The sequence below is a fragment of the Lepidothrix coronata genome, unplaced genomic scaffold (assembly GCF_001604755.1).
Source record: "Lepidothrix coronata isolate B3197 unplaced genomic scaffold, Lepidothrix_coronata-1.0 Scaffold64, whole genome shotgun sequence".
NCBI lineage: Eukaryota > Metazoa > Chordata > Aves > Passeriformes > Pipridae > Lepidothrix > Lepidothrix coronata.
In genome coordinates, this window is record NW_016690244.1 from 4614757 (window position 1) to 4633119 (window position 18363).

Genomic DNA, 18363 nt, shown 5'->3' on the forward strand with positions numbered 1-18363 from the left:
AACGGGCTCTCTATTCATTGCACAAATTTCTTAACGTCACCCTTAAATCTAAATCTGCTCTCTGAAATGTTCTTACTGGCTATGTGGCGTCAAAGTTCAAAATACATTCATTTTCAAGATGTTTAGAATTGTAATCCTTTTAACACTAATTTGGCATGGCTGTGCGTTCTTTTCATTTGGTTGAGAATACTAACATTTCAACTGGCTTTTGAGTAAGAATGAATCCTTGGAATGACTCCCCAGTGTAAGTTGTTGTCCTTTGCTTTTAAGCTATCTGCAACAGAAGATGGGCTTGTTCCATTCTAGCACCACATCTAATTGTAGAGAGAACCATGTGCACTTGGAAATAGTCAATGAAAGCATCACAGAAATAAAGAGGTTTCATGTGCTGTGTCTTCTACCTTTTCTTTTGCATGCATTCTGGTTTCTATTTCCCATTAGAAATAGGAGAAAAACTTACGGAGAAAAAAAATATGTTAAATCTCTCTCTGCTTATGGCTGAATGTTAGGATTTTATTTTAGTATTTGCCCAATGTAAGTCCCAGCAATTGTGTAGATCAGAGCAACCACTGTATTGAGATCTCGCTGAAAGCTCTAACTGTACCTGTTTCTCCATGCTGCTTCATCACTGGACTAAGGAATCTGATGAGCAGACTTCAAAACACCTCATTCATTCTCAGCCAGTCATTACATGCAACTACGTGTCCATAGGACATGATGAACCAAGTGGAAATGAGGCAAGTGAACTCTGCGTGTCTGAACTTACAGACCACGGTAAGAATTCAAAATTTGATGTTGAAAATTCCTATCAGGAAAGCAAGATTTGTCTCTTGTAGTTAAAGTGTCGTGGGGAAACTGCAGTTTAAAAAGTGGTCAGATTTGTAAGGTTGCCAAAAAAATTACAAAGAGAAAAGGAAAATAATCTAGGTGGGTGTGTGTAGAGCAGATGTACAGCAAGGTTATATGGTAGGAGATCTGTGTTTCCAAAGTTTGAGTGACCTGTGAGCAGAAACGGACATGACTGTACTTCTTCCAAATGACATGCTGAATTATAAGGAAATAGCTTAAACTTTACACATATGAAATGACTGGTGTTAGAAAAACATTTCTTAAATTATCTCTCCAGTGCAAAAATGAATACAAGAATTCAGAGTGTTTGCACCTTTGGTACACTTTGATGCCATTTTCTTTATCTTTAACAATGAGAGAAGCAGATGGAAATGCTTTAAACTCTGCTTATTTATACTGTCCTAAATACTTAGCTACTGTCTAAAGAATGTGAAGTACTAGATAACATGTATTTTTCTGTAACAGACAAAAAATAGTCAAGCTTTTCGAAAAGGATCAGACTGTGGAAATGCTGTGCTTAATGAGGAAAGAATTTTTAAGATCACATTTATATGTTTTGTTTCTACAATGTTCTGGAATAATGTCTTAGTCTTAGATATTGAAAATCATTGTATAAGAACTATTATGGTGAAAGATTTTTAATTGGATTAAAATCTTGCAAGTATGCATTAGTATATTTTTAAAATATGAAATATTTAAAAAAATTAAAAAATATTTTAAAATTTTAAAGATGAAAACTAATAGCACTGTCTTTTAGTGTTGGTTTACGTACATCTGTGAAGGTACATTTCATCAAATTAAAGGCATCAGAATCAGTTTGTTTGTGGTGGAGGTGTTTGGGGTTTTTTTAAGAGCAAATGGCTTTTTTCTCTCAATGTACCCTCATTTATGTCTGTGTAGCTGCCTTGCTGTTTCACAGTATGAGGAGAGATGACCTGTGTAGGAGAGAACCCAGCTGCTACAAATGCATCCTGGGGGGGAGAGTGGGGAAACGTGCAAATAGAGGAGCAAGAGAAAGCAGTAAACGTGGGTGGGAGATGTACTGGGAGAAGCATACAAAGATACCGAAATAGAAACAGAACAACATGCATGAAAGGAAAGAAACTGATGTTTCTGCTGTTAGAGGTCATTAAGCTGCTAAAGTATAATGACAGAATTGAGATGCATTTATATCTGTGATGCAAAACTTGGGTCAATCCATTGTACAGAGCTGAATGCATGCTTAATTGCTTTTGCCAGAGTCTCTGATGTGGAAGTGGTGGGTTCTGACAAAAAGGTTTTATGGATAGGCATGAGAAATTACATGGTTTCTCTTCTTTGCTTTGTGAATACCTTGTTATTCCTGAAGCTGATGTTGAAGTTGTTACTTACTCTATTCAGTATTCATACTCTTCTTTAAACATTTCAGTGCAACCTTGCATATCCTACATGCCTAATTATTAAGTTATTAATTGCACTTTGTATTTGAAAATGTAGAAACTGTTCCAGCTGTTGATTTTCCAATAGAATTTTGTTCTTGATCAATGGTTATACAATAATAAAATAAAAAAATTAGAAGTAAGGCTATAAAATGGTTTTAGAAAGTTGTCTTACATGTTAATAAAACTTGCTAACCATACTAGGTTAGCAGAAGTAGACTATGAAGACCAGAATAACAAGCTCCCTAGTTATAACTAATAACTAAAAACTGTTGAGGAAGGAGAGAAAAGGCAGGAACAGCTTATAAATTATTTCAGGGCAGATCTAAAAAAATCCTTTCAGGAATGGGAGAAGCTGGTGGGTAACAGCTAGGGCTAGAACCCAATCCTAACAGGTATGGAGGAAAGGTCAAACTATCTTTGGTTCATAATCTGCAGTCCTTAAAAAATCTGCAACATGAGCAAAAGAGATCAGGGCTTGGAGTATTGAAAGACCAGGTTTTTGAAGAATTAGGGAAAGGCATAGAGAATAAAACACCTTGCACTCCTCTTTCACTGAAAATTAAAATGGATTGCAGTTGTACGTCATTGTGGAAGGTGTCAAATACAAAGCTCAAGGTTTAGCTTTAGTAAGTAGTTTTAAAAAACATGGCATCTTGGTCCAATTTTAGCAGTGGTAGTTACACATAACTGAAAGTTCAGAAAAACAAGGTAGTGTAGTTAGATAAACAAAAATCACTATGACAGTTTGGGGTTTTGGATTTCACAGTGTACAGGTTTCAGCAATGTCAAAAGCATTCAACTGCTGTAGACTTCCCTGGGAAGTTTAAACTTCTCTCCGTGTTTACTTTATGTAATCAGCAATGATATTCTTAACATTTTTTATTCTAACTAGCATCCCTGTGCACTTGAGAGACCATTTAAAGGAGTTCTTTGAAGTCACCAATAGTTGACCAATTTGTTAGTCTTCAAGCATGTTTGTTTTCTGGAACATGAAAGATGTGAGTGGACCCTGTGCTTTTGATGTTGAGTTGAACGCAGTCTATTACAGAAAAGCTTCATCAAGATTTTTAATGGTGCAAGTTCTTGAGAAACTTAAAGAAATTATCTGATTCTTACAGAGAAATGATTCAGGCAATGTAAATACTGGTTTTTTAACAGCAAAAATGTTAGTTTTTCAACACTGTGTTCCTTACTATGCCATCCAGCAATCCGAGCAGATTTATTCTCCCCTAAAAGAAGGCTAGGACTGCTGTTCAGTCCTGTGGGACTGATTGAGAGGACAGTTTTTAAAGTGACAGATAGCACTTGCAAAGCCACACCAGCTTACAATGGCTTGTGTACCTTGGGTGGCTGTTGCCTTTCTGCCTGTTCACTTCTGAGATTTCAGCCACATGTTCTGCAGCATCCTTCATGCCTCAGCAGAAAATAAAAAACTTGGGGAGGGGGAGGAGATCAAAGAAACGTGAAGTTTTGCAGACAGAAATAATTTTGAAATTCTTCTGTGCTTGTGTTACTTCAGCTTAAGAAGAATGGGTTCCAGTTCTAACCTGGGAGTGGGCAGCAGTGAAAAATTATGTGAATAGCAAGTAATGCTATTTTTGTTTTAATAAGCTAAGAGATGAAGCTGTGCATTAAACACACATATTTCAGAGACATTATCTTGTCTTCTGTTAGTGCTCTGCTAGAGAGAAAATGCTGTCCTTCAATCCCACCACTATGCCATCTTATGTGCCCAGGAATTTATGTAATTGCCATCACACAAATAATTTGACACTGGTGTGGACAGAGCAGTTAAGAATATATTGACCTACTGGGAATAATTTTAGTTTACTGTAGATATCTTCATGTCTCTTCCACCTCCAGTTTCACCAAGTACAAGCAAGAGACAAAAGAGCTGAATGAAGATTTGTGTTGAGATTGTACACAGAAACACTGAGCCACCCTCAGTGTTAAATGCAAATATTTGTGTGTTGAAAATATAGGTGTGTATCTCTACATTTCATTTGTTTTTAAGGAGCAGCATAAAATGGAATAGCTAACAATTCCCTTTGTATTTTAATTTGGATTTTTTGTTTTCTGCTTCATTTCTCCAGCTCATTTTATCCAACAATTACTTCCGATTGTTAAAAAGACATATTTTGCAAGTCGTGGCAATGACGCAGGAATGGGCAATGCAAAATGTGTCAGGATAAACTTGTACCTATATTTCCTGTTCTTGCTAATACTTACCTAGAAAATAAGTAATTCATCCTCCCTTATTATCATCAAAAAGAAAAGCCACTTTGCAATGAATTGCTTAAGATCACCCCCCATCTCTTGACCCATTTTTATAGAAACTGTCTCCATTTGAACTACGATAGATATGCCAATGTACATTTCCTGAAGATTACTGCATTTTCAGTGCATGTACCTATCTTTCAAGAGTGGTTTTGTGAAAATACTGGTGAGGCAAATTATATTGTAGTGCTGGCAACCAGAGGTCAGTTCATCTAAAAGAAAAAAAAAACCTGTGAAAAAGAAGCCTGCATATTTAGCTGCTCATTTCCATGGATGACAGTGAGTGCAGCTGGAACAAAATAATTTATTTTCTAAAACATGAGCAAAAAATTATCAACAAAATAATAAAAGTGTTAATGAGCTACACCCGGCCTTGATGTTATGAATGAATATGGTCAGTGTTTTCCTATGCCAGCTAGAATAAGGCAGTTCCAGCTAGGCAGGTTCATTAGATGTTTAATGCTTAATGATGTGGCCTCCTTCTAAAAAACTACTGGAACCATCATGAAAGAATGTATTACTTCCTAATATAGCAATATAGTTCATCTTTGTCTACTAATTTATTGAGCTTATAGTCTACTTTTCTGATTTTAAAAGAGTAACTGGAAGAGCTGAGACCCATTTTTCCAGAGAACTGGGTATTGAGAGCTTAGGATGATAAAGGTTATCCTTTCCCTAGATTTTCCGCTGATAGGCCAACATGGCTTTTCTGTGTGTGCTACTACACACTGGGCTAGGAAGAGTTGAAAACTGCAGATCTGTTACTACATCACATTAATTATTTGAGTGCAGGTCATTTCACTTTGCTTGCAGTGTCTTCTAATGAAGCCAGATTTTACAGCGTAATTTCTCTCAATTCTGTGTACAACTTGATTTCTTTTGACTGGCTCTAAGTTTTCAGAGATATTTAATAAATTAGGAAACATTAGTTATGGGGACTTATTGTAAAAGATCCAGAGAAATCTGCCTCAGAACATGCATTGTACTTATCGATGTGGGAAATTATTGTGGAATATCTGAAATTTCTTAGTTTACTACATAGAAAATCCTCTAGGTAGAGAAGCTCAGTCTTTGCAGCTGAAAATAGCATGAAGAGCAAGGTATAATCCTGTTATACAGCAGTAATAGCTAAATGTTCAGGGTTTCTGATTAAATTTCTACAGTAGAACTTGCCTTGAAATTGGCTACAAAATCATAAACCGTATCTAAAAGTGCTTCCAGATAGTTCAGCACAATTACAGATGCAACAAAAACTACCATTTCCTTACCGTCATTGTTGATGCTTCTGATTTGGATCAGTTTTTACAGTTGACAGATACTGAGTACAAAGCTATCTCCGTTACCAAAACCCCAGACTTTTTACAGGAGCCATAAGGAGTGTTAAATTCAACAAGCTCCAGTCTAACAGGCATGAAAACTTAAAGCCATGCACTAGGATTCGTGGCTAAAAGCGCCACTTTATGTTCATATCAATTTCACAGCAGATGAGACATGGTAAACAAGAGTGGGGAAGATTTTTTCTTTTTAAAAGTATTCAAGAAATTATTTACACAAATGGATCCATATTTCTAAGAGCTTGTCCTCATTGCACTGCTTCATTGCGTGGAATGAAAAAGACAAAGCAAAACAACACTGGACATAAGGCCCACTAATAAAATATTGTATTTTGCATTTTTGGATTGTCAGTACAGTGCTAGCTGGGGCTTCACCTGTGTTCATATCCATTTCTCTAAGATCCCAGGTCTGCATAAGCTACTACTCTGCTCTTAATAGACATGTTTGTGTGTAGAAAGGAGTCAAGTTAAAAGATGGAAATAGCTTAAGTTAAATATTTGTGGTATTTAAATTCTTTGTACAGAAAAATAATGTTAAAAATTAAAGGGATATAAAAGGCACATATAATCTTTCTAAACTGTATTATATTGCTTTTTATATCTGTATACTGCAAGGATTATAACATGTTAAATTCCTTAGCTTAATATGTTGCAATACATTTCGCTTGGCAAACCTAATTTCACTACAGTTCCAAAATAGCTAAGTATGTTACAGTAATTGCATACATTGTTTCTGTATTTCTATTGCTAATTGTAAGTTATGGTTATATTGCTTTGAATTTCAAGTGGGCAAAGTTCAGTTGGCTCTCAAATAGGAAATGTTCACTCATTATAACGTACTGTGGGTTTTTTCTACTCTGTTATTTTTACAAGTTTTGTCGAAGGATTTTCAAGGTAGTTTTGTAAGTCTCAGAAGGTCAAAAGCCTGTAATGTTTCTGAGCACATCTTTAAGCATCTATGCATATACACATTTAGTTTAGTGCCTGTAAACCAGTACTTATGCATACTGATTGGGTAACTGAGTAACACTCCAAAATATGATCATACAGGTGATCACACCGCTCACAGGCTTTTAGGAGAATCAAGTCTTGTTTTGTTATTCAGTCTGGCAAGTTAAAATAAACCAGAATAGTACTGATAATAAGTGGCATTAAGCACCTTTCTGCATTATTCTTGTTATAGTATCCTTTGTAACCAGACAGTCTTGTCTCAATTAAGAAGATAACGTTGCAGTGACTTCTACTGTGGGTTACCCATTAGTCTCTTTCATGTGGTTACCCTACTTCCAGGATCATAAGGCATATTCCCTGACTCGCTACTTGCTGAAATGATAGCGTGGGATGCTTGCAGAGAGAAACTTGCTTGTTTAGTTCTGGCATTTGCAGTTACCAGTCCTACACTTGTCCTTGGAACATGGGGTGAAAAAACTCCTGAGACTCTCACAGGATCTGAGGGCGTAGTGTGCTCCTCTGACCTCCTCATCTGTCTCTTGTTTTCATTGCTTGGTTTCACACTGAGCCCAACTTGTCCCAGATTCAATTAAAGGAACAGTAAATCTGATTTATTCTAGCAAAAGCACGATTTAATGAAGTTTGCAAGTTTTAGTCAGAAAGTGGAAAATGAATCAGTGGGGTTTTTTACATTGTCTGAAGCATTATTCTTCTTGTTTAAGGGGTTCTTCACTAGAAATACTGCCTTCGAAGAGCTGATTTCTTGCTTTGGTTGTAGCTTCCCATTTAATATCTTCCTCTATGAGAGCAACCATGGAATTAAAGACATATTCTCGGGAATGTTATGGCATTCAGAGTCCAATGGTTATAGTAATTTAGAAAGCTACATGTAGAGGTTTCTATGCATTGTCCATTATTTTCAAGTTTTTGCTGAAAGCTTTAGCTTATTGAGGGCATGCAGAGTTTAACTCTACTCATAACCTCCTCAGGAAACCTTTTCCAAGTGTATGTACTGTTCAATATGCCCTAGCTACTTAAATCTTTTCATAGCTTCACAAAAATTCGTAGCTTACTTCTTGCAAGAAGTCTTGCTCATACAGCTTCACAGGGGGAAGCTTGTGGAATGAAGTCTTGACACAGCAGTTATGTAAAAAAACCCAAATGCTTTCGAAGTGTGGGAAGAGCAAATTATGTTACTGCATTTTTCTAATCTATTTTTCATACTGATTTAGTTTGGCCTTGATAAATAGAGCCTACCTCAAAATTCACCTTGGTCAATTACTACAGTTAAAATTATTCTGGCCCACTCTTTTTAAAACCTACACAGGAACTCCCTTCACTCCTTCCAAAGCATTGTGTTACAAAACATTTACAAAGCACTGTGTGAATTTAGGAAACAATTAGAAGCAAATGCACTGAGATTGTATATGTCAAAAAAATACTGCATAGTAGATTCTAAGGCAGATACGTTAAGATAATTTCAGTGTTTTAAATCTTCCTTAGAAAGAGCTAATTTTTATTCCAAGTTGTCCAACCTACAGAGCAACATATATTTACATTGCACTTTAGACTCAAGGTTAAACTGATGTAAAGACACAGTAGGCATTTCCTTGCAAACAAAGCATCTGTGAACAGGATGATGTTGAAAAACATTTTATAGGACTCCCATTCCAGCCCCCATTCAATTTTATGGATTGCTTATCAATCTGAAGAGCATTTTGGGGGAGCTAAGTTGTATGGTGACATAAGAAGCTGTAGCCAATTCTAAGTGAAGGAGAATTTGCTCAGAAAGTAGCTGTAAATGGTGAGTTAGTTTGCAGTTTCTACCAGTTTAGCTTTCAGTGCATGTGGTTGTCAGACAATGAGGTGGAAGGAATGAGAAGGTGACAGCAGTGAAGATCTTAGTTGAATTCTCCTGCTACATTTTCTGCTTCATAGAGCAAAGTGTGTCCCTGCAATCTTGTAAATATGTTGGCTTTGACCAATTAATTTCATCTGTGTGTTTAAGAGCTCAATACCTTTTTCCTGGTTTCGCTTGGTTGCAATAATTTACTTGGTTTTTTACTTGTTCTACATATAAATTCTTGTTTATGTCCAATTTAAATGTATTTTGCATCTTTGCTACATCCAGACTCTTATATGCACAACTGCTTACACCAGCTTTGGATATGAACCATTCCCATTTGTTTTCTAGTCTTTCAGTAACTTCTAGTTGTGAGAATACCCCAAATTTAAGTCTTAAAAATAGTATTCTTGAACCAAATCTCAGGGAGAAGGAAGTGACTGTCTTAAGGGGCAGGGCTTTTTTGTTAACATGTGGACACTTTCGTTCCCAACACTGATGTTGGACTGAAAGGGAAAGTCTCTGTCAGATTCAGCAGGAAAACTGAGTTTTTATTGGAAAGTATGCTTCAACTGATCAAAAAAGTTTAAAATAACTCAAGGGCTAAGGTATTTTTAAGTTGATGTCATAAGGTATCTTTGTGGTCAGTTTTCCTTTAATTTACATCTCTTGCTCTGTTCCTGCTGGAAGCAGTTCAAATAATAGGGCAACCTTTACAATAATAAGGACTCTTTTTCCTAAGGGAAATGGCTTCCAAGACTCACTAAGTGCTCCCTGTTATTGACTACATCACTATATTGTTCTTTCTCCTCATTCACCCATCAGTACTAAAAGGATTTCTGAACATTTGGAACATTTTTAGATTTGCTGAACTTCAAACAGTGTTTGAAAGGCAGCATGGCTTCATCTTCATTGTCACTTTCTACCAGAGCTCCCATTTCTCTTTACATGACAACTAGAAATCAGAAGAAAAAACAACCAACCACTCAGAAAATTAGGGGAAAAAATGTGACAAAAGTGTTTCCTCTTGCTCTTCATTTTTGTTAACAACAACTTTTAGCAGCTCCTTTTTTCCTCTCATGCTTTGTCTCTGCATTTACTGATAAAATACCAAGAGGTGGAAGGTTTAAGGAAAAGAACTGTGTCCTTCAAATACAACATTTTTCTTGGAAATTTCATTTTGGTTCAGAACATAATTTTTTCTTGGAAAAACATTTTGATACTTGCTACTTCCTTTCTAACATCAAGTAGTAGATGATCCCCATAAGGCCAGTCTGATTTACATCTACTTTATCTTCACAATAGGTAATTCATCACTCAGTGAAGCCCACAAGTGAATTGAAGCTTTTTTTCCTTCTCTAAAATGCTAAGAGGAGAATGATAAAGCATTAATGTTTAAATTTGGTTATATTTCTGGTTCTCATTTACAAAAACCCATTTTACTTTATGTCTAAGCCATACACAGCCACATCAGAAGGTAATTCTTTTAATGAATTCATAGCCCTTTTGTGCTAATTGAAAAGGATCGTACAGGACTTTCATGGGCACAAAAGTCCTGTATGTCCACTAGTTCATTTCTTAAACACATATTCTGAGAGTCTTTTTCAGCCTAGTTTAGAAGAGATGGACAAAAGATTCCACTGACTTTCTGAACAATTAAGCTTCAGAGCTTGATAGCACATATATAGTCTATAGCTGACCAAAGGATGGTGATTCCCTTTGAAATTTTTAAAGTTGAAGGGGTTTGTCTGGTACTGGGGCGGGGGGGAAACCAACACAAAACCCAAATGAGCCTGAGTGGGCTTCAATTATAATAATTGAGTTATTTTATTTTTTCTAGTTGTATGAGTATTGACTTGAACTGCAGAGGGGCGCAGAGCCCTTGCTCTCCTTTGCAGTAGAATTTCTCATCCAGGATTATGTAGCTCAGGGAAACATACCTTTATGTTTCAGACCTCTCTCCCAGTGACCGTGCTCCAGTTGTTTGTTTTCTTCCTTGAAGGCAGAAATCCCTTTCTGTTTCCTCCCTCTGTGATAACTGCTGCACTGCTCTGATGAGTGCTGGCCAGCCCTGTTCACCAGCTCCTTTTGCTAGTAATCTGTGAGACTGTGTACACATTGCAGGGGGATACAGAAATAGGAAAGTTCCTGCTTAGCTTGTGAGTGTGTACGTTAAATATGCACATGCACAAAACCACATCTGAGGTAATTCTGAACAGTTTGTTTGTGAAGCATCATGTAACCACAGAACCATAAAATAATTTAGTAGGGACCTCTGGCAGTCTAGTCCAATTCCCTGCTCAAAGCAGGTCTGGTTGCCCATGGGTGTCTGGTCAAGTTTTGAACACCCCCAAAGATTGAGCTCCTGCAGCTTCTTTAAACCCTGTTCAAGTATTTGATTATACTCTTTTTTTTTTTTTTCATAATGTCATATTTGAATTTATGATGTTCCAGCTGATGTTTATTGTCTCTTGTCCTATCAACATTCACCTCTGAGAGGAGACTGGCTCCATCTTCCTTTTATCCTCTGATCAGATAGTCACAGACAGCAGTAATGTTTCCCCTTTACCTTCCCTTCTTAGGCCTTAACAGACCCACTCTCCCAGCCCCTCCTTGCACACAGGTGCTCCAGCCCCCTGCACAGCCTGGGGGCCACTGTGGCATTTGCTCCAGTGGGTTACACCTGCTCAGATGGGATCAAACTGGTATTTGCTGATGCTTTTCCACAAAAAGAAAAGGATCAGGGGCACCTTTGTGTTGTTGATGAGGTCCTGCCAGTGGGCTGTCTTGTGCAACATGGAAGCAGAAGGTGGAGGAATGATTTTCTCTGCCTCAGTCCCCAGCATGGCTCACGTACAAAGCCTTGCAGGGGGGGCAGTGCAAGTGTCTTTGTCCTGGCCCTCTCATTTTTCTTGAGTTCTCTGTGTCAATCTTTGGTAGCAGAGATATGGTAGCACCACTTTGTAGTGTCTTGGTTCATGTCAGCATGTTAAGAGTACGTTATATCTCATCACAGTATGTGTCAGAGCAGTTGAATGATTTGCTCCTCGCTTTCCTGTATATAGTACTGTGCAGACTGAGGAGTGTAACTACATGGAACTATAACAATCTTTTCCTTAAAATGGGAATGTGGCAGCTGAGAAAATCTACCTGTTTTCAGAGATGCAGTGAAGTCTTTGGATCAAAAAAGGACAACAGTCCTTAAAACTTGAGTGTGACTCTCTTACTGTGAATACAAGTGGTGAAAATTTACATATGTTATACCATTCTGGGTTTTTTTTTTCCTTTTTATAAATAGAAGAGGCCTTACTTACTGTCTTCTGCATGCTCTGGAATGTGGGAATGCTGCATCAATGCACAAATTATAAGTATGACTTTGAGGCAAGAGAAAATTAAAGATATTTATCAAAGTATTTTCATATTTTTGGAGAAAATTGTTGTTGTTGCCAAGTTACCATGCTACCTGAAACAAGCTCTTGGTGGATTTAAGCAAAATATTACAAGTATCACATTCCTTTATTTTCTGTTTAGCTTGTCTTCTTGGGAAGTAACCGTGCTTTTATGATTTTTTTAGATAATGGGTTTTTACCCTTCATTCCACTGTTAGTGTCATGTTACTATTTAGAAAGAAATCTAAAGCGGAATGTCATCGTTCAGAGCTTGTTTTCTTTTGAATATCTAATAGCAAATACCAAGTGTCTCAATGCTATACCTAAGCCACCTAATAATACAGAAGCAGCAGCTGATTGTGTTCTGAATTAAGTGTTTTGTAAGCAAATAAAAGGTACTGTGACTGGCCTTAGTGCAATACACACAGCTGGATAAAGCACAATCTACTTTCAGAGACCAGCTGACAGGGTGTGAGGAGGCAGAAGCAGCTGTAGAGACCTTCGTTTGAGCTTCATATGGAGCACAAAACAGAGGCAGGGTACCCTGGGTTCTGCAGCAGCAGTTTTGTTTCCTCTTTTGGCATAATAGACTTGATGTTCCCCTCACTAGCACCACTTCTTTACCCAAGTAGCTTTCTATTTTATGTCAGAACAAAGGACAGGGTCAAGGTCCTAGCACTGGAGTCCATGCTAGGCTTTGCAGAGGTGTGCAAACAAAAGTCAAAGATCAACACTTTTATTAAAACTACTCCCCTGAAAGCACAAACTAAAGAGTTTTCTGCTGCAGTATGTTGCTAAGTGTGCAACTTCACCATTAACGTTCAGGAATGTGGGCAGTAACCAGCCTTTTGCCACCTGGTTTGTTTAAACTGGAGGTGTGTGTAAAATATCCAGGATCATGGGAAAACTCAGGTAGCAAACGTTCTAGAGGATGGACTGGAGACATGGAAATGGAAGCATATGGGGTCAAACTCCCCTGACATTGCCTGCCCTGAGCTGAAAATACCAACTCACTCAAGTCATCTGCACTTGGACTTTACTTGGCCAGCAGATACAGCTTGCCATGTTGATTTATGGTTACTGCTGTGCTAAAACCATCTTACCTGTTCTTGAAATCCATCCCATCCTGGGTCTCAACTAAATAGGCTGTTCTGTACTCAGATTAATTCTGCAGAGAACCAGAGATGTGTTCGTGCATCTATAACACATGGAGGTCTGTGAGTTGGCTCTACTTAGTAGGACTCTAGGAATTGTTTTATGGGACCAGATAGCCTGAATGAATGTGTAGAAGTTTTGAAAACTCCTTCTTTAGAGATGCTAGTCATAAACCCAAGAATTTTTAAGAACTTGTATTAGCTAAATCCCAAAATCCCATCCACTGGACATCCCGTCTCCTTTCAGAAATGTCACTTGGAATAGTTTCTGAATTGCAGCCAGTAAAAATACATAGCATGGAACATCTCTGTCATCTGAACTAACATTTCAAATTGTATTATTAAGCTCAGAGTAACTGACCATTTATGTACAGCTGTCAAACCGATTTAATGAACGACTTGAATAATTCCAACAAGTGAAGTGAATAATTCCAACAAGGATGCAAAAGCTGGCATGGAAGTGGGATACAGCCAGTGCCAGCCTCTCTGCGTAGTTCAAAGGCATCGGCAGTTTTGTATGCTCATGGGCTGCTCACAAAGTACAGAGTTTGCAATAGCCTGAGTAGACATTTTGAAGTGACAATTATGAGTAAAAAGACTGGGTTTGATATTTTGTTTGGTTGAAAAGGGGAGGATTGCATTTTTTAGTACAGCAGTAAACAAGTGCAGAACGTGGGAGGAGAAGATGACTCAGAAAGCACTAGCAGTAGTCTGATGTTTGTATTATAACATGATAAATGGGCTGGTTTGTATGTATTTCACTGCACATATACACATAGAATGCAGAAGAACCTAATAAAATTATACTAATTGCAGGAATGACAGCAGCTCTGCAAGAAAGAAAAATTAATGTTCACCCCACATGGAAAAAGAGATGTATCTTAATTTTGTAGTGTTTTTTCCATGTAGAAAGGAATGATATTTAAGATTTCTTTTTTAATGAAGTCCTAGGCTTTTCTGTCAAATGGCACTTTGTAGAACTCAAGCAACTAAACACAAAAATAAATGCTTTCTTTTGTGGGAAAAAGTTTTTGGGTTGGGGGGTTTCTTCTCCCGGAAGCTCATGTATTGATTAGTTGTTTTGGTTTTTTTTTTCAAACTGAGAAAGGTGAAAAATAGAAACAGGAGGATTAGGAGTAGGAATTGTGAATGTGGAACATGATGCTGTTATGCAGCTTCCATAAATATCTTAAAACAGAGAAACATGAGTGAAAATGTGTCAGCATTTTGAAGCTAAATCAGGTTTATAGAGAAAGGAAGTATTTTTTAAATTATTTTGGAGACAGTAGATAGTAAAGCTCCTATCTCAACAGGAGAGCTTAACCACCTAATGCTGCAGTTAGATACAGCTTCACATTTTTCCTGAGTTCTCTTTCTTAGGCCTTAAAGATAAGAATTATTCCTCCTGCCCAAACTCAAATGTCTTTTAATGGATTTTAATTGTATTCCACTGTTTGAATGCTTTGGGTTTTTATCCATGTGAAACAACTAAAAAAAATCTATTAATCATTTTTATGTCATATTGTTTGAATATAATTTCTTTCAATGTAGTAAAATTTAAGATAGTTCATATTTCTTTAAAGGGGCAAATTTAATTGAGGAGAGTGGTGGAAGTCAGCATTAGCTGGAGTTATGACAATGGTGATTTATGATAGCTGAACATTAAGCACTTTTTATCTTCAACTATCATTTCTTGTCATAATATCTCCCTGAAGCAGATGCAATCACACCTTGAGCTGTTTCACTAACTCTTTTCTTACAGAGTCTAGGATGCTAAAGTATTTCACCCAGAGAAAAGTGACTGGAGTGTCTTTCATGCTGTGATGAATGTGTTGAGTTTTAATACCAATTATTGTACTTCATGGACTCAATGGCTATATTAATATAGCACTCACTGCTATTACTAAAACTTGTGATAGTAATAAACTGAGAGAGCATTACACCCAAGTATACATAGCTTGACTTTACGCAAGTTTCTTTTCTTTCATTATTGTTTTGAGTGGGGAAAGTTTGGAAAAATACATAGATTTAATTTCTCATATCTTTTAAACATGTACCTGGTATATATTATTTTGCATTTTAGCTTAGCAGTTGTATTCACCACAGGTTATGTGTGTTAGAGAAAACCAAAGTGAGGCATAATTTCAGCTCACAAAAGCTGGATTCAATTCAGTTCTGGCCCTGCTTTGACTAGATGATCCCATGAGGTCTCTTCCAGCCTGAATTATTCTATGGTTCAGTGATTTCAGTGCAATATCAATATAGATCCTTTAAGGTCATTAATTTGCATATGATGAGGATGTAACCTTTTGCCAGAGACAGCTTTAGCACTGCTTATCATAACATCAAAGACAAGCATTTCAATCTGAGAAAATATCCTTTGATTTCAATTACAGAATGCATTGCTATTGACATAACATTCTGCTATACATTTCATGTTATCTTTCTAAGATCATGCATTTTTCCCTATATATTCTATAAAACCACAATTGCCTTTAGAGATCCCTGAAGATCCAGAAATTGCAGAAGAATATTATAAAGATGAGTTTGAATCCTGTTCAGAAGACAGTGAGGAGGAAGAAGATGCAGAAGCATCACAGACTGTCTCTAAGACCAATCACCAGGTATATGTGACCTTTGAGAAAACAGTGTACACTTGATGCTCATTTTCCATGAGAAAATTGAGTTCCTTCCTGAGAGTTTGTCTTACTGACATTACTGATTTTCTTTTTTTTTTTTTTGTTAGGAATATGTGTATATATCAATACTATTAATTAATTATAAGTGTATGCATATGTAATTCTTCTGAGAGATTGATGAGAAAGATTCTTGCATTCCTTTAGCATTAAAGATAACATTCCCATGAAAGCCTTCAGGTAGATAATTGTCAGGAAACTCCTTGTGACTCTAAAACACTCAAATTCCAGTCCTCTCACATGTTAGCTATGGTTTAAAATAAATTAAAGCTGAAAGTATACTTCAAGCATAGGATCTAAGTTCCAGCTCTAATTCCTGGACAGAGATAGGCACCTCTAGTTGGCCCTTCTTCCTGTCTATATTAGACGTATTTTCTAGGACAGTGTGAAGAACTATGAACCTTAACAGCTGCAAGACTTGACCAGAAAATCTGTAGACTTTCCCAAGAGTCACAGAAAGTGTTGTGGAGAGAAAACTTATTGCTGAAAGGCTTAAAGTAGTCCAGACTGCCACAAGAAAGTCAGGGGTTGCAGTGTGAAGGTTGAAGATTATTGGAAAAGGCACCTAATTTAGATCTGACCAGAATGAGCTGAGTGTTGTCTCCAGTGATCAAGTCTCAGTGAAATCAATAAACTTAAATGCCCAAGGTAGTTCTGAAAATGGATCTTCCTAAGGCACTCAGGAACAGTTCCTTTCTCTCATGGGCCACCAGCTTAAAGCATTGCCTACATTGCCTCTGAATGGTACTGTCTGGTTCTGCTTAGGACCACTTACTTTATTCTGTGTTCATGTGCAAATTTTGCAGAACAGAGTATGATGTCTTCTGCATTTCAGGAAACCAGCCAAGTGTACTAATGCTCCTCACAAAATTATAAATAACTCATACTTTTTGAAGATTTTGAACTTATAACTTCTTTAAGATATAGTTTTTACAGCAAAAGTAAAATGTTGTGTGAGAAATCAGAACACTACTTTTATCACAGTACCAGGGAATCCTGAAGTTGTCTCACCAATAAAACTTGAAGTTTACTCAGAAACAGCTTCATTCCATCTAGAAATGTCCTCCTAGTTTTCAAATTAAACACACGGGATGCCTTAAAATTCAGGAGTGGTTTGTACAGTAGTGGTCTAAAGAAATTATCAGTCAATTGTAAAACAGTAGAATATCTTAGACAATGTTTTTTTTTTCAGTTTGCTGAGTTTGTGCTTACCCCCAAGACATAGACATACAAAGAATCTGTTGCCCAGAAAGTCTACTACAAGATACTCCTGAGAATGAATTATTGCTCATTTTCATCAGACTCTGAGAATTATTTTTTTTTGAATACCTTTTAAAATTCTCATTCAGCTTTCATTGATGGTATCATTAAGTGTCAATCAATAGTGTTTTTGAACAGGCAGACTGCTGCTTAGAATTAACAAAGGGCAGAAGATAAAAATAGATTTCTCAATAATGCAGAATAAATTAGCTGTTGGCCTTCAGATGTGAGCAGCGACAGTCCCTCATGTTGCAGTGACCCAAAATTCAGTGATGGCAAGAACCAACATGGTGGGCTAGAAGAGCCGTCTCACTGGCACCCTGTTGTCTCTATCCAGCCCCCCTGGCCCTGAAGCTTTGCTTTACCAGCAGTCTGTGTGCACACAGAGCATTAACCCTCTGTGAACTGGCATGCACATACTGACTGGGAAGCACCCCATGACCATTTGTCTTTTAGGATGTCCTTTATCAAAGAAAATAATTATCTGTGCTTTTCTCATGTTGACCCCAGCACCTTAGATACACGATAAGTGTGTCTCTGGCTACTGACACAATTACCTTTTCTATTTCCTGGGAAGTGAAAATAGTCAATTTTCACTTTCTCAAGTGAAAAATTCTGCAGTAAGTCCAAGGTCAAAGCAGAGTAGCTGTGCACATCTGAACCTGTGTCTGAACTCACTAAACAGAAAGTCAGTACTGTAAGGGGAAGTAAGAAAGCATAATGCAGGTTAGATGGAATATGCTGAGAGGTCCCTCTTTGATGATTATAAAGGGATCTACAGTTATTAGCATGCACAGGACATCTTCATTCTGGATGGTAGCAGTTGTGTGAGATGAATCCCACTCAAAGATAGGAGGGATCATGCTCAGTATTAATAATAAGCTTGAAATCCTACCGGAATAGCAGAAATTTGCTTCTGCAGTCATTTACTTAATACCAAAACTCCTACTTCTATTTCTATGGTGTATTTCATACTCTCAAAGTCTTTCTTCAAAAATACCTTCATAAAGTAAGCTTTTGGAGGTATGTGCTAACAAAGAAGTCATTCCACTGCAACCATGTAAGGACTTTTAAGCTAGTTGCTATCCTAATTTCTGCAAATCTCTCAAATTTCCAATTCCAACATTGCTGTACTAGTTATTTCTGTGCAGAGTGTGCAGAATTGCTGCATCTGGTGGCGCTCCCTGGT

At 37.2% G+C, this 18363-nt stretch overlaps 1 protein-coding gene across 4 annotated transcripts in view; it reads left to right on the forward strand.

Annotated features, from left to right (window-relative positions):
• NEK11 (NIMA related kinase 11) overlaps positions 1–18363 on the forward strand; it is an 84208-nt gene that overhangs the window by 42436 nt on the left and 23409 nt on the right. For all 4 annotated transcript variants that reach the window (XM_017817975.1, XM_017817978.1, XM_017817976.1 and 1 more), the window contains 2 exons: positions 639–774; positions 15718–15842. In XM_017817975.1, the coding sequence (XP_017673464.1) occupies positions 639–774; positions 15718–15842 (261 nt within the window). The remainder of the gene's footprint in view (positions 1–638; positions 775–15717; positions 15843–18363) is intronic.